This window comes from Phascolarctos cinereus, unplaced genomic scaffold (genome assembly GCF_003287225.1).
Source record: "Phascolarctos cinereus isolate Bilbo 61053 unplaced genomic scaffold, phaCin_HiC Scaffold_1;HRSCAF=81, whole genome shotgun sequence".
NCBI lineage: Eukaryota > Metazoa > Chordata > Mammalia > Diprotodontia > Phascolarctidae > Phascolarctos > Phascolarctos cinereus.
In genome coordinates this window covers 52,791,029-52,807,918 of record NW_027555514.1, presented here as the reverse complement: position 1 = coordinate 52,807,918, position 16,890 = coordinate 52,791,029, and the positions used below count along the sequence as shown (strand labels likewise).

The 16,890-nt window shown below is 42.6% G+C and overlaps 1 protein-coding gene across 1 annotated transcript in view; it reads left to right on the top strand.

Annotated features, from left to right (window-relative positions):
- FAM171A1 (family with sequence similarity 171 member A1) overlaps positions 1-16,890 on the top strand; it is a 195,726-nt gene that overhangs the window by 110,213 nt on the left and 68,623 nt on the right. Inside the window, 1 exon segment of the mRNA XM_020987503.2 lies at positions 5,447-5,539. Within this exon segment, the coding sequence (XP_020843162.1) occupies positions 5,447-5,539 (93 nt within the window).

Here is a 16,890-nt window from a genome sequence, read left to right as displayed (position 1 = left end):
CTTTGCTCCCGGGGTGAAAGAGGCACTGTCCTAAGCCAAGGCCTTTCTTGCTATTGTTCTCAGATCTGCTTCTGGGCGTCTGCAAGTTTTCAGTTCTTCCAAGGTGTTATGGCCTAAGGAGCTTCTGTGAGTGACCACGAACACTCTTTTCCACCCTGTAACTATGACCAGGGTCCCTGCTCCATTGTGGCCCCAAGCTCTGGTGGATTAGTGCTCCTCCTTGCCCTGGGATTGCAACGTAGCTGCAAGTATGGGCAATGCAGCAGAGCCCCGCACCCAGTTCCAGCAAAAGGACCCCTATAATCTCCTAACCATCATCTCTCCATATTTAAGTTCTGTCTTTGCCCTTGTCTCCCTGTGTACTTTTAGAAAATCTGTCAGCAGTCCCTTTTTTGCTCTTTTGTGTTTTATTGTCATTTGTTTCTTGTAGCTGATATTTTTAACCCCATAAGTATCTTTCTTTTTCTAGGCTTAATTTTCCTTTTTTGTATGGGATAATTAATTCCATTACTTTTGCCTTTGTTGCTATATTTGTTTACTTTTTTTGTGTTTCTGTTGTCTCGGTTGCTTTCAAAGCATACAATCTATCATGTCTCTCTTTTTGTAGAAATGCTTCAAATGCTTCTCCCTTACTGAATGTTCATTTTTTTTCATTGATTCCATCCTGTCTTCTATCATCCATCTCTCTCACTTATTGGCAGTGATACTGGAGTAGTTTGCCATTTCCTTCTCCAGCTCATTTTACAGATGAGGAAACTGAGGCAAGCAGGATTTAGTGAATTGCCCAGAATTACATAGCTAGCAAGTAACTGAGGCTGGATTTCAACTCGGGTCTTCCTGACTCCAAGCCTGGTACTCTATCCACTGAGTCACCTAGTTGCCCTCCCTACTGCCTATAAACATGCTCTCCTCTTCCTAAAACATGTGTCGCCCTCTTCCTAAAAAAAAAAAAAGCTCCACTTGATGCATTCATTCCCAGTAACTGTCTTTTTGTCACTACACTCCTTGAGAAGACTGTCTTTAATGAAAGTCTCCAATTCTTTTCCTCTGGCTGTTGTCCTATATCTCTCCTCCCTATCATGACTAACCTCCTTGAGAAGGCTGTCTCCAATTGGTGCCTCCATGTCCTTGCCTCTCTCTGTCTTTTAAACTCTCTACAGTCTGACTTCTAACCTCATCATTCCACTGAAGCTGTTGTCTCCAAAGTTACCAGTGATCTCTTAATAGTCAGATCCAATGATCTTTTCCCAGTCCCCGTCCTTGTTGGTCTCTCTACACTCTTTGACCCTGTTAATTACTGCTCAATACTCTCTTCTCTCTAGGTTCTGTGACAGTGCTCTACCCGGTGTCCTCCTGCCTTTCTCACCACTCTTCCTCAGTTTCCTTTGTTAGCTACTAATAGTAGGTGGCCCCCAAAGCTCTCTCTGCACCTTCTTCTACTTCTATGTGATTTTGCTTGGTGATCTCATTGGCTTCCATGGATTGAATCCCCATCTCTATGCTGCTGATTCTTAGATCTGCTCACCCCGCCCTTTACTTTTCTCTAATCTCCAGACTCATCTCTCCCGCTGCTTATTGGACATCTGAAACTGAATGTCCTTGCAGACGTCTTAAACTCAACATATCCGAAAGTGCACTCGTCTTTCTCCAAAAACCTTCTCCCCGCCCCCACCTCTGAATTTCCTTATTACTGTTGAGATCGCCACTCTCCTCCCAGTCACTCAGGCTCTCAACCTAAGTTTCATCCCTCTACACCTCATTCTCTTTTGCCCTGTCATATCCAGTCTTCTGGGAGGTCTGGTCAGTTTTACCTTGGAAACTTCTGTTTAAATGCTACCATCTCCCCTCTGACACTGCCCCCACCTGGTGCGGGGCCTTATCACCTCACATCTGTACTGATTTTAGCCTGTTGATCAGTCTCCCTGCCTTATACCTCTCCCCATCACAGTCCATCCTCTTTTCAGCTGTCAAATTAATCTTCCTCAAGTGCAGGTTTGATTATGTCATACACATCTTCATTCAGTAAGCCCCTGTGAATCCCCATCACCTCCAGGATTAAATATAAAACCAGAGAGAGTTTTAAATCCAAAACCCTCATAACCTCACCCTCTCTAGCCTTTCCAGTGTTCTTATCCCCACATACTTTGGGGTCCAGTGACACTGGCCTGCTTGTGGCTGCTCACACAAGATGCTCCATCTCTTGACTCTGCATTTTTACCGGCTTTCCCCCATGCCTGGAATTCTCTCCCTCCTCCTCACCAGCTCCTGGCTTCCGTTGTTTCCTACAGGTCCTAGTGAAAATCCCACCTTAATGCTGGTGTCTTCACTCTAGTGATCATCTCTAATTTACTTTTTATGTTCTTCAGTTGTTCCAGTCATTTCTGACTCTTGGTGACCCCATTTGGGGTTTTCTTGCTAAAAGTACTGGAATGGTTTGCCATTTCCTTCTCTAGCTCATTTTGCAGATGAGGCAACTGAGGCAAACAGGGTGAAATGACTTGCCCAAGGTCACACAGCCACTAAATTTCTGAGGTTGGATGGGAGCTTGGGTTTTCCTGACTCCTGGCCCAGTGCTCTATCTGCTCTCTCCAGGTTCCGCACTGTCCAGGCTATACCACACTGAAGTGTTGTCTTCCTCATTAATGTAAATTCTTGAAGGGCGGGGACTATTTCACATTTGTCTTACTATCCAAAATTCTTAGCACAGTACTTGGCCCAACATAAGTGCTCACTAAATGTTTGTTGATTGTTTTATGGGGAACAAGGACAAAGGATCTTCCTGGAATGACGGTTAAATGGTCCATGAGTGTTGTCAGTAGCAAGATAAGAATTACTTTGTATTTTGTGTTGTTGTTCAGCTGTGGCTGACTCACCCCATTTGGTGTTTTCTTGGCAAAGATACTGGAGTGGTTTGCTACTTCCTTCTCCAGCTCATTTTGCAGATGAGGAAACTGAGGCACACTGGGTTTAGTGACTTGCCCAAGGTCACACAGCTAGTATCTGAGGCCGGATTTGAACTTAGATCTTCTTGACTCCAAGCCTGGTGCTCTATGCACTGAGCCACCTAGCTGCCCACCTTGTATGTAACTAAACTTTATTTATTTTGTATTTATCCTGTATCTTATCTGTTCTAAATATATACTTATATATGTTGTTTCCCATAAAACCAGTCCTGGAGAGTAGAGATGGTTTTATTTTTTGTCTCTGTATGACTAACCGCTAGTAGGGTGCTTGGTGAAGAGTTTTTGATTAATTTATTCATTGATGAATTCCAATAGAATAAAAATCCTTAAGGCTGATGACTGTTACATTTTTGTCTCTGTGTCCACCCTAGTGCTCACCATGTGGTAGGCACTTCATAAATGCTTTTTGATTGAATCCATGATGAAGGCCAAGGAGCATGGATGAAGTTTGAGAACTCTGGAGGAGTATAGGTAGGGACTGTGGGCCGTGTGGAGGAGCTGTGATACACTACGGGTCTCCTCTCCTTGGTTCTTTCCTACTTTCTTTCCTTTCCCTTGGCCAGGGTAGAATGAGAAACAAAGGCAAGAGTGAGGGCAGGGGGACAGGCTTTCCCTTCCTTTATTCCTACCACCAGCTCATCCTACCACTATAGCTTCTGTAGCCCAGAGCAGAGTAGGACTAGGGTATAGGGAAGGGTGATGGCAGCAGGCAATATGGTGGCCAGGGCAGCAGCCAGGGTCTGAAGGATCCAAGAAAAAGGATGAAAGGAAGAGAGAAGCTTGCAGTTGGAGGGATAGAGGGAGTTCCCAGGGTGCTTGTATATAAGGGACATCTGTTATTTGGAAACTGCCAGATGCTTCGAGACCTTTAGCCCCGGCCCCCCAGAGACCTAGAAGAATTTGGTTTTATCCTCAGTCACCAAATTGGATTTTGTGTTGAGAGAACAAAATCTCAGCCCTTCATTCTTTCATGCCAAGGGAAGTTCAGAGGTGATTCGGGCACCCAGCTCAGCTTGTCATGAGAGGACAGTAGCATGGGCTGTTTGAATTGCATTCCCTTTGGATGCAGTCCTCACAAATGCCAGAAGAAAAAGGAAACTATTTTCCTAATCTCCTTTCTCCTGAGTGAATCAGACAATAGTCACATTACATTTTTTTCCAGCTTGCTCCTTCACAATAGTCAACCCTTTGTTTGGAATATTAACAAGAAGGGCTGGTGCTGAAATGGTTTGATTGAAATTCAGTCAGTGGCTTAGCACATTGCCCAGCACACAGTAAGCATTTCATAAATGCTCGTTGACTTTCCTGTTACACAAATTCACTAGAGCTGTGGAATTAACAGAAGCTTTCGTGTTTCAGAGTTCCATGTGTCCTTCCAAAAAGGGCATGTTTTCTATATTTATAATTTAAAAAGAGCTCTTTTTTCAGCATGTACACAAAACAAGGCATTCTTAGCAGGTTTTTTGAAGCTGGATTCCTCTCCTCACCCTTTACTTAGCAAGCAAGCATCAGGGTATAGAGTTTTTTCCCTCCTGGGGGTGGAAGAAGTAAGGGGAGACATCGTAAAGAGCTTTATCTTCACCAGAGATGGGAGCAGACTTAGCTAGATCATGTTTTAGGCTGACTGTCCCAGATAGTGTGATTTGAACTTTGAAAATTGTGGTCTGGAATCTATCTTCAAAGGCAGACTTCCTTCTTTTTTGTTTAAATTTTTTGAAATTAATTCTGAGGAACATGAGTTTTTCCACTCATAGTTGATTTCAATCAGAAATATCGCCCACCTTTTCAAGGGTCCTTTATCCATTTATGAGTCCGTATTATTTTTGCCTGTTTTAATTGGTAGTCTCTGAGTTGGATAAGTCAAAGATAAATTGAAAACTTTGGGGTTTTTTTTATTTCTATTTTGACAATCAGCATTCCTAAAACCGAAGGGAACAGTAGAGAACAAGTATAACCTTCCTTCCTTAATGGATCTGGGAACTCTGAGTCTGAGGGAGAGGAAGTCACTTGAGCCAAGGGCACGCACTTACTTAGTAGCAGAGATGGAGCTTGAACCTAGATCTGCTGAAGCTTCCTGGGTTAGCTTTCTTTCCACAGCACTGAGCTATATCTACATTCTGTGCTGTGTTATAGTAATCTGATGGCTTGTTTGGTCATTGCATAGACACACCATTAGAGTCAGAAAGACCAGTGTTTCGGGACTTTCCCTGACACATGGCAGCTGTGTGACCCTAGGCAAGTCACTTAACCTATTAGTGACTTGGAAGTTCCGTAAAACTGTTAGCTACAAACACTATTTCAATAAGTGTTTATTAACTGAACTGTGAGCTCCTTGCATGTATAGATTATTTCATTGTATATCTTTGTATTCCCAGTTCCTAGCACATAGTAGGCACTTAATAATGGTTAATTAACTGATTTATCTATGCTTTAATTTAGATGCTGAAATTCACAACCAACCGTTTTTTTTTTTCCTTCTACAGTGTTTTCTTCTCTAAGCCTTGGCCTGCTCCCTGAGCGATCAGCTACTCTAATGGTATATGAAGATGTCGTCCAGATAGTCTCAGGATTTCAAGGTACATTTAGTATTTTAAAGTGGACAAAGGCAACTTGCAAATTCACTTACCTCAGCCTTGCCAGCGGCCAAGTCATAAAGCGTCTGCTAGCAGGAAACATCACTAGCCAGAAAGGATGTGTTAGATCATTGGTAGATCATTAGTTGGCCTTGAATGGATTTCTTTTGGGCCCAGCTGGTTTTTCTGGGGCCTGGGGACCTCTGCTGACTGGCCTGCCTGCTTAAAGTATATCTCAATGTGAAAGTCCTCTCATTTAGGCTTAGAGCTCTTATTAGTGCTTATGTTTATTGCTTATGTCATTCACTATCCTTCTTTCTGCTAATTATGTCCAGTTTGTCATGTTTTTGTTGTTGTTCAGTCATTTCAGTTATGACCGACTCTTTGTGACCCTCTTTGGGGTTTTCTTGGCAAAGACACTGGAGTGGTTCACCACACGCACATATACACATTGACAATCTCTTGTTTTGTTTGTAGGTGTTTGCATGTTTTCCCCCATTAGACTGTGAGCTCCTTGAGGGCGAGGATGTTTTTATTGACTTTCTTTGTATCCCTAGTACTTAGCTACTGCCTGGCACGTTGTAGGTACTTTATAAATGCTGGTTGACTGACTAGCAGCACTCTTCTTTCAGTCTTCAGTAAATAACCATTTCCAATAGTTTCAGAGCCCTTTTGACTAAACAATAGTGCCTGCTGCAGATATTTAGGTTATATCTTTTTTAGTTGTCCATAGTTTTTTAGTTTTCTAGTTTTCCATACATATATAGAAACTAAACTACAGAGCTTAATTGTCTTCTCCTTGGTTGTGACAGGAAATCCTCACCAAAGGTGGGAGGAATGAGCATATTTCTGAGTAAAGGACACGTCTGGCCTGAATAGAGAGTTTTACTTCATATGTTCCTCATAAACTGGGAATCATACTTTCTGACTCCTAATTTTCAGTCAAAAGGCAGTCTGTTTTGTATCACATTACTAATGTTGTTATTATTATTTTGGACATGATTTCTATTGTTTTATACAGAAAACATCTGGATGTGGGGCTGTACCCCTTACAGATATGATGGTGATTTCTGCCCCCAATCTTTGTTATCACAGAATGGGGGGATCTCAGAACTGGAAGGGACTTCAGAGGCTCCTGAGTCTAGCCCCTACTTAGCCCTTTATAACAAGTGATAAAAGGTCGTCAAAGCTTGGCTTGAAGACCTCTGAGGAAAGAGCATCTGCTAACCTCTAAGGCAGCCCATGCCACTTTGGCAGAAATTTAGTAATTCAAAACTGTTTCCTAAATTTGTCTTTTCACAACTTCCACCTCATTGTTCTTGGTTCTGTTCACTAAGACAGGAATTCTTACCCTAGGATACTTTAAAACACGGATGGATGGATGGATGGATGGATGGATGGATGGATGGATGGATGGATGGATGGGTGGATGGATGGATGGGTGGATGGGTGGGTGGATGGATGGGTGGGTGGGTGGGTGGGTGGATGGGTGGATGGATGGATGGATGGATGGATGGATGGACGGATGGATGGACAGACTGACAGACAGATATATATAGATAGATAGATAGATAGATAGCTGCCTTCCAGTGTAATTGATCTCCTTTATAATCCTTTGTATTTTATATCATGTTTTTAAAAACATTATTCTGAGAAGGGTTGACCAGCTGCCATAGGGTTCCATGACCCAAAAAAGATTAAGGAGTCCTGCTCTAGAATGGAGCAGAAAAGTTTGTTCCTGGTTCCATGTAATAGCCCTCCAAATACCACCTGATAGTAATCCTGAGAATGAACTGAGAGGAAATGATTGAGGGGAGAAGCTTCTGGAGAAGGGAGGAGGCCTGGGATCATCATCACAGGTACAAGGGTTAGAGCCTCGGCAGTGAGCAGCTCTACTTTTTCTCAGGAGCAAACGAGAAGAAAAGGATAAAAAAAAGGGTAAAGATATGTGGGTATTCTGAGGTATGGCATGAATGAGAAAAGGGAATATGGTAGGATAGTGAGTAAGGACCTCTACTACTGAGAGGGAGGGTTTGGGGCCTTGAGGAAAGGAGAATTTTGGAACTGACTTTATCCACCATGCCTCAGTGCCCCACCTCTGCCATTTTTTATTCATCACCTGAAGAGGTAGTTAATCTAGGCAGCTGGTGGCTCAGTGGATAGAGTGCTAGACCTGGAATCAAGAAGACCTGAGTCCAAATCCAGCCTCATACACTCACTAGCTGTATGACCCTGGACAAGTCACTTAACTCTCTTTGACTCATCTGTAAAATGGGGATAATAAAGCACCTGCTTCCCTGGGTGGTTGTGAAAGATAAAAGATAATATTTGTAAATCACTTTGCAACTCTTAAAGTGTTACGTGAATACCAGCTATTATTATTTTTGCTGTTATTTGGACCTGTTAACAAGAACTCATCTAGCACATCTAGATGCTCTCTTATTATGTCCCTGTTTATCTTGGGCATCGACTCTCAGTGAGCCATTTTTGTCCTTTCCTATCTAGCAGAAAGATAATTATTATTATTATTATTATAATAACATAGTAATAATTACTAACATTTATATAGCACTTATATGTGCCAGGCACTATGCTGTGTGCTTTACAATTATTATCTCATTCAATCCCCACAACCACCCTGGGAAGGTTTTTGCTATTATTATCCCCATTTTACAGATGAGGAAACTGAGGCAAAGAGGGTTAAGTGACTTGCCCAGGGTCACACAGCTAGGAAGTGCCTGAGGCCAGATTTGAACTCAGGTATTCCTGACTCCAGGCTCTCTATCCACTGCGCCTCCTAGACGTTTTCCTTGGCACAGAAACTGAAAGCGAAGAAACAGTTGGGCAGCATTGCCTTTTCTCTGTCATTGGTTATCATGATCCCATGCACGTCAGACAACAGCCCTGACCCTTCTTTGCCACTCCTCTTTTCTCTAGTATAGTTAAAAACAACAATGATAATGTTTTCATGGTCCTTGGATTTCCTAACTCTCCTTGGTTCGTTACTACCCCATACGGTCCTCACAGGACAATGCCAGGCTTTGGTGTCCATTCACCATCACCTGTCTTTGCTTTCATCTTGTATACAACTCCTTTCTAGTCTCAGTTGGGGAGTGAGTTGCCTGTTCATGTTCATGTCTCTCTCTTTCTAGACAATTCTTTTCCTCCTCATCACAACTGAATTGTTTCCCCTGGGAGCTTCCTGCCCCTCACGGCTCGCTTTTTAGGCCGTAGAATCCTACCTGTTTTTCTCTGAATATTTTAGAATCTGAGCTTCCTAAATCTAGTCTGTAAGTCAGACCATGCCTAGCTTTTTCTCTCCTCAGATTATAAGATGATGCAGTCAACCTGCAGAGTTCCCATCTTTTTTCACCTCAGGAGCCAGTTCATCTACCTTTCAAAGCATAAGCAAATCAGGAAATTGTTAACTGATGTATTTTCGGCAGAGAGAGGGCTCCGGCAGATGTCCAGCTAATTGAAGGCCCCTTCCCCTGCCCACCCCTTCATTGCTATCTCATGCCTTCAGGCCTCTAATGACAACATCGCCTTCCTCTTTGTCTGCATTTATCTTCACCCTAACGCTCTCCACCATACTTCCCCGCTCTGGTTCCTAGATTTCCTCACAGGAATGGCTTCTTAATATACAGTGCAACCCTGCCCCCTCTTTTAATTAGCCTGTCTCTTTTGAGGAAGGCATACCTTTTCAGAGCTGGACTCATTCCAGTCAGGAAGCTCATCCTACTGTATCCGAGGCTTGACGATGCCTGTAAGATCCAGGCTGCTTCCTTACTTTGGGATGTGCCGCACACATCTCTTTTTACTGGGGCGTTTGCATTTATGTACTGCTCTCTGAAGCCACTGGTTGTGTGGCAAACATCTCTCGTAGATGTTGTCTTTCAGGAATCTCTGGGGAGCGCCAGTGTTATTACCACCAGTTAGCTATGCATCATGGTGTCTAGCTTGGTAGATTTTGTCAGTCATTATCTCCCTCCCTTTTATTTTTCAATTACAAACTTAATCAGAAGGGCTTTAAAGTCTCTGTGCAAATACCTTTTGCACACTCTTGTTAGGTGCATTCCATATCTAGTCATGAGCTTATCATACTTGTCTTTTAAGTCATAGTTCACAAATCTGAAACAAAATAGTCCTTGCCTTGAAGTAGTGTATATTCTACCTGGGGAAAGCAATTTGTACACAGATAAGTAAATCTCTCTCACACACACACAGAGGAGGTGGGGGACAAGGTATACGTATACATATGTAAGGTGTACATATACATACATAAGGTGTACGTGTATGAATACATGTGTATGTTTTATGTAAGTATATAGTACAAACATACATTTATGCATGCATGTGTTTTCCTTCATTTTTGAAGAGGACCAATGACATCATAGGGTGATGTCTTGACTTGTAGTGAATTGGATTTAAGTGAGGCAGAGTTACACAAAGTCATCAGTGTACATGCACGAATACATATATATACTTGGTGTACACACATATGTGTGTGCAGGCTTGTATACATTTATACACACATATATACACATGTATATGTGCCTGTGCACATGTATGTGAATACACACATATAATTTTTTGTTGTGTGCAGTAGGAAACTCCAGGTGGGGGTGGAGAATGGGTTTGGATGGAGAATCAAGAAAGGCATTGTGGAGGAGGCAGCTCTTCAGCTGAGTCTTCAAAGGGCAACCAGGGATTCTAAGCATGGAGGCGAGGAAGAAGAGCATCCCAGGCATGGAGAAATGGGAAGGTCCTGTATGGGGGACAGAGAGTAAGCCTATTTGGCTAAATCCCGGAGCACATGAGAAAAAGTAATGGGAAATCACCCTGGAAAGGGAGGCTGGAGCCAGATTTTGGAAGACTTGAAATGTCCAATAGAGGAGTTTGTACTTTATGCTCAAGGCTGTAGGGAATCCTTGCCCTTTAGAAGGGCAATGGCGTCAGACTCACGTACTGGTAATGCCCTTGTGAACAAGGTGTCTGGAGGATGGGTCATAGAGAGGAGAGGTTGTAGGCAGGGATCCGAGTCCTGGCAGAAGGCGATGCCGACTTGAACTTGGGTGATGACCCTGGAAAGTTAGAGAAGGGAATGAATGCAAGTGATGTTGAAAGGCAGAATAGCCATGACTTCCATGGGAGACATTGGGGATGTTTCACCTGCAGAAGAGAAGACTGGAGGAATCGGAGTGTGATGTCCATGACCAAGCATTTGAGGGGCTGTCATGGAAGAGGGATTAGATTTCTAGAACTCTTTGGCCCTAGAGGCCAGAACTCAAAGCACCAATAGGTAGACAAGGTGGAAGGAGGCAAATGAAATCATATTTGCAAAGACTGTTAGTGGTAAAGCATTCTAATGCAGAGGGAAATATGCCAGATTTGGAGTCGGGGGGGGGGTGGTTGGATTTCAATCCTTGTTCTGCTATCTGCTGAGCTGTGCAAGTTGTATGTCCTCTCTGGACATCAGTTTCCTCATCTGTAATATGAGAGCATTAAACTAGATAACCTCTGAACTTCCTTCCAGCTCCAAACCAGTGATCCTTTGGTCTTGAACACTAAGGTATTGTTTCAGCTAGTTGACCTAAGGAATCCTTTGTGGAGAAGGAGGGTCTTGACCTGGAACTCAAAAGGGTGGCTGAGATTTGGATAAGCAGAGAGAGGGATGGCATTTTAGGTAAAGGAAGCAATGTGGGGGATGGTAGAGAAGTCAGGAATGTACATCAGGCGTGTCAAACTCCAGAAGCTCGAAACAGATCAAAATACAATTGAGAAGTGTTTAACAAATTAAATAAAAATGTAATACAACATAGATAATGTTAATTGGGGTTTTCTAAGTCAAAATGTGATCCATAGAGATCTCTTTCTGTTTGAGTTGGGCGTGATACGCGTGACATGTTCTGACTGGAACAGATAGTTCCAATAGGAGGATAATTGGCAATGTTTGGGAAGGCAGGTTGGGGTTAGATTATAGAGAATCTTGAATACTAGCCCAATACCAGCCCAAGGATTCTGGGCGCTGTCCTGTCAGAGCTGGGGAGCCACTGATGGTTTATGAGCAGTAGAGTGGCATTATGGAGTCAGAATTTTAGGAAGATTAATTTTGCGTGCAGAATGGATTGAAGGGACAGGGAGATCAATCATTTGGGAGACTGAGAGCCGGAACGTGGAAGTAGGGATGTAATGGAACAGGCAGAGATGCAAAATATATCACAGCGGAAGAGCCTCCAAGACTTGATGATGGCTCAGATATAGGGAAACAGAAAGGAGTAAAAGATGACTCAGGTTTCCAGCCTGGCTGACTGGGAGAATGATGCTGCTATAATGACAGAAATAGCAGAGTCAAGACGGCGAGCCAGTTTTCAGAGAGAAGAAGAGTTCACTTTTCGGCATATTGGGTTTCAGATGACGATAGAACATCCAAATGGAAATGTCTAGCCAGCAGTAAGTAGATGATAGGCTAATGCAGCTCAGAAAATGATTGGGCCTGGAGATGCAGAATTGGGAGAGTCTTTCACTGAGAGATGAGCATTGAAACCCCAAGAATTGCCTAGCTCCCTGAGCTAGGGAACTGCCAAGGAGCCAGAGCTGAGTCATTAAAATCTATTTGTCTTAGAACTTCTTAGAGTAGTAAGTACATACAGGTCCTGCCTGCTCAGCTGATTTTAAAACATTTTTAAACTATTATTGGACTTCTTTCTTTGTACTATCACCAAGAATTGGTGACTGGCTGGAAATGAAACAGCAGTTCACCGTAGGATTTGGAAATGGCATGAACCTTGGGGAGTCTCTAATGTAGCTCTTTGCTTTTCCCAAGTAGAAAACTGAAGCCCACAAAGGTGAAGAGACTTAGAAGTCATACAGGTGTGTGCAAACCTGTCTTCCCATTCTCTAGTAGTGGCTTTACTTCCAGAATCAAAAATAATTCTGTATGACTGCCAGAAAGAGACTTTTAGTCAGTTACATTAATAAATAATGCTAAACCACTTTGAATTTTATCAAACTCTTTAAAATTTTTTCATTGTATTTTGTTGATTTTTTTGGTTTTTTATATCCCCTAGTTTTTCCTCTATATCCCTTTTCCTTTCCTCTCCCAAAGACCTATTCCTGATAGCAAAGAATATTTTTTAAAAAGGAAGAAGAGAAAAATTTCATCAAAACCGATCAGGACAAGGAAACATCTGATTTTATTATATTGCAGTGTTTCAAACCTGGGGACTTTTTTTTTTAACCGTAAAAATAATTCAGTAACTTCCACCTCAGCAAATAAAACTCAAAGGGCTCAGATTAATTTCCCTAAAATATAAAGGATTATGGCCATCCTTTTCTCATGGGTGCATGTTGTGATATTCAGGGTGAGCTGAAAGTCTGGGTGTGTTCACCCATAGGCCATCTGTTCAGACAGCAAATGGAGCTTGCAAATTATGTGGGTCAGGACAACGCATCCTGTGTATTCACAGTTTGGTACCACCAGCTTTGCATTCCTGGGGACGTGGGGGGAAGGCTTTGCAGCCTGCCAGACCACCGGACAGAGCCCTCTTAGACATCCGTTTAGTGGGTCAGAACAGGTCTGTCTTGTGTGTCTAACAGTGCCCATGCCCAGGGGCTGGTTTGACCCAAGTAAATTGTAACTGCAAATAGGCCAGCTCCCCAAAGTATGGGATCATAGAATTATAGGTGACACCTGAGAGGTCATCACCCCCAACCCTCTTATTTTACAGATAACCATTAATTAAGATGCAAATTTAAGTGACCTGCCTGGGGTCACATAGCTAGTAAGTGTCTAGGGCAGGATTTGAACTCTGATCTTCCTGATTCTAAGTGCAGAATTCTATCCATCACCCCATTTCACATCTAGTGAATAGACCTATAATGTCTTCAGAACATGCAGAAGTCCATTGTTTTTGCTGTTTCCCTCTACCCTCAACTTTGCAGACTGATTGCTAAAATCTCCCAGATTGTCACCAGCTTCTCTGTTTGATAAAGCTCATTTCTTTGAGCCACAGGTACTGCCTCTCCTCAACCGCAAAACAGGGTAAAATAAATTGAATTTCATAATAAAATTGTTCAGGTATCACTTAATGGGAAAACCAACAAGCAGGAAATTGGCTCCAATTTTTCTGTGTTCTTGACAAAAAAGAAGCGTGAAATCTTACATTTAAAGAAATCTTAAATATAAGAAAAGCTCCATGTCTCTGACTGCCTGTAGAATTTTCATTCATTTTTTGTGAGAGACATTGCACTATAGCTGTGGATTTAAAAAAAAATAATTCCTGACACTGCATGAATTGCTTTTCTTTGTATCCCCAGAATTTAGCACATGGTGCCTGGCACATAGGAAGTGCCTGATTCATGCTTACACATTGATTGTTGCCTGTCTTATGGTTAAGCCTTATCTGTATCACATAGTCTCAGTTTGCCAACTGTCCCAGCATCCGATGCAGCAGATGAGTATCAAGAGACTGGGGCCTGGCCTTTGCTCTGCACTAACTAGCAAATCCCTTCATCTCTCTGACCCTTCTTGATTTCACTTACAAAATGAGACACTAGATTAGAGATTACATAATCTCTTGGATTCTTAAAGATTTAAAAAAAGAACACTTTGAAAAATTCAGCAGTTCTCTTTTCCAGCCCATCCCACTAATTCACCCCTCCTTTCCCCAGTCGTTATACTGTCTGTTCATTTCTTAATCATTCCCCTATCCCAGACTTTTCTTCTCCTCATTCCTGTCTTCTTTCACCTTGCTAGCCAGCTCATCCATCTCTCTCCTGAGGTTGCTGATTCAGCATGACTGGAGCTGCTGAGAAAGTGGGACTGTGTAATATGGACCAAGTTTCAACCGTAAAGCAGCCTATTCAGTGTCCTGAGTGTAAAAAAAAAAAAACCCAGGAATATCTGGCCCTCTTCAAGTGTTATAAATGGATCTGGTCCAGACAAGATTGTAATGCTCCCTATGGATGCAGAATGGAGAGTATCCAAAGGTAGTCTTGGCAGTGACACAATCAAATTACTTAGCCCTGGTCAACCCTGGTAATCACAGGAGCTGGACACCACTTCATTGTTTACTCACCAGGCTTGACTTGCTGTACCCCAGAGCTAAGTAGCCACCTTCTGCCTGAGGCCGTTTCTGATCCCACCTAGGATTTAAGGCGTATGCTTCCCTCCTCCAGAAATGACTTGTATGGGTTTTATAGAGAATTTTAGAGAGGTAGCTTGGCAGAGGAGACAAAGAGCTGGCCCTGAATCCAGGAACACTGGCTTCAAGTCCCGTCTCTGACACCTATTGGAAAAGGTACTTCCCAAAGTTCTCCAGAGGAGTCAGACTTGACAGCCAGCCAGCAAAAACCTCTGAGTAGGGCTGGAACCAGTTAAAATGCAAATGGAAAATGTTTGACAAAACAAATAGAAATACAACACAACATAGATAATGTCAGTTTGTGGTTTTCTAAGTCAATAGGCAGCATAAAAACCCATCTACTGGAGGGTACATAAGAACTCCCGCCTACAGTAGAGTGACTTAGAAAACCATGCAGGTGTGTGTATGTATGTGTGTGTTATTAATACACCAGCACAGTAGAGTCCAATAGGAACTACATTTTGATCTGGTTCAGGCTGGCCTCTGGAGTGTTGTGGACTACGTGTGGCCTGCCCAGCAGTTGGACACCTGTACTGTAGACCAGGTTCTGTAAACTATGATCTGAGTCAGTTTTTATATGGGAAGCTAAGAATGGTCTTTATGTTTTTAAATACAATTAAATTAAAATTAATTAATTGACATTAAATTTAATGTATATTGAATATAAATTACATTAAAAATGCAAAAACCATTTTTAGCTCTGTGGCATACTACAACAAGTCAGTGGGCAAGGTTTGGCCCTTTGCCCACTGTTTGCCAATCCCTACAGGCTGCTTCTCAATAACTATAAATTGCATAAAAAGTAACAACCAGGGGCAGCTAGGTGGCCCAGTGGATAGAGCACCAGCCCTGGAGTCAGGAGGACCTGAGTTCAAATCCAGCCTCAGACACTTGATACTTACTAGCTGTGTGACCCTGGGCAATCACTTAACCCTGATTTCTCACCAAAAAAAAAAAAAAGTGACAGCCTGCCTTTTCGAGAAGGACTTCCCTATTCCAGTGGAATCACAGATCTACTTCCCTGACCCCTATCTATAAATATAAGGGTGTCCCAAAAGTCTCAGTGACATTTTTAATAGCCTAAAAATGGCACTGAGACTTTTGGAATACACAATGTATATACATAGCATTTTTCTATATATTAGATATATGTGTTACCTTCCCCAACTGTGCCCTGGGTTGGCACAGTCCCCACAGCACTGGACCTGGAATCAGAAAGACCTGAGTTCAAATTTGGCCTTAGACATTTGCTGGCTGTGTGACTCTGGGATCACTTGACCTCTTTCTGCCTCAGTTTCCTCAGCTGTAAAATGGGCATGATAACCATACCTGCTTGCAAGCATTGTAAGGATCAAGTGAGATAATAATTGTAATGTGCTTAGCACAAGTGCCTGGCAAATAATAGGTGCTTAATAAATGCACATTTCCTTTCTTCCTAATAGAGTGTAAGCTACTGGGCGTATACGGACTGTTCCATTTTGTCTTTGTATCTCCAGGTCCTAACATAGTACCTGATGTGTGGTAGGCAATTGGTGAATGCTTCTCCATGATTGATTGACTACAAGACTGGAAGATTGACAAGGGGAAAAAATGGACGCACACATTAGCACCCCTTGCATATACATTGTGGTCAATGTTTGGAAATTTGTTATGAACAATGAGCAACCCACGTGATGGGCTTTGCTACTTGCCCATAAGATCCTGGAGTCAATCATGTTATAGATTAGAAAAGGACCTCAGAGGCCATCTAACTAAATCCACACCGCCACCCCCACCCCCCTATCTTACAGGTGAGGAAGCTTAGCCCAGGAGGGGTGAAGTGGTCAAAGTCACACAGACAACAAACATTTGAACCTGTCTTCTGACTCCTGGGCCAGCCTTTTTTCCACTGTATTCAGTTCAATTCAATAAACATTTATTAAGTAGCTACTCTGTGCCAGGTACTGTGCGAAGCACTGGGGATAGCCTAAAAGAGGCAAGAGACAGTTCCTGCCCTCAGGGAGTTTACAATCTAAAGGATTGTAAACATGGCCTTTAGTTGTTTGTGGTAAAGCTATTTGTGGAGAGCTGGGAAATTCTATGATTATTGAGTGGATCTTTGTCGCTGTGAATTCCACTCACTGTGAATCAGGTGCTTACAAACACTACTACTGTCCCTCCTCCCATCCCCATCGTGTGTTCAGCTATGGTGAGTTCACATCACAGTTC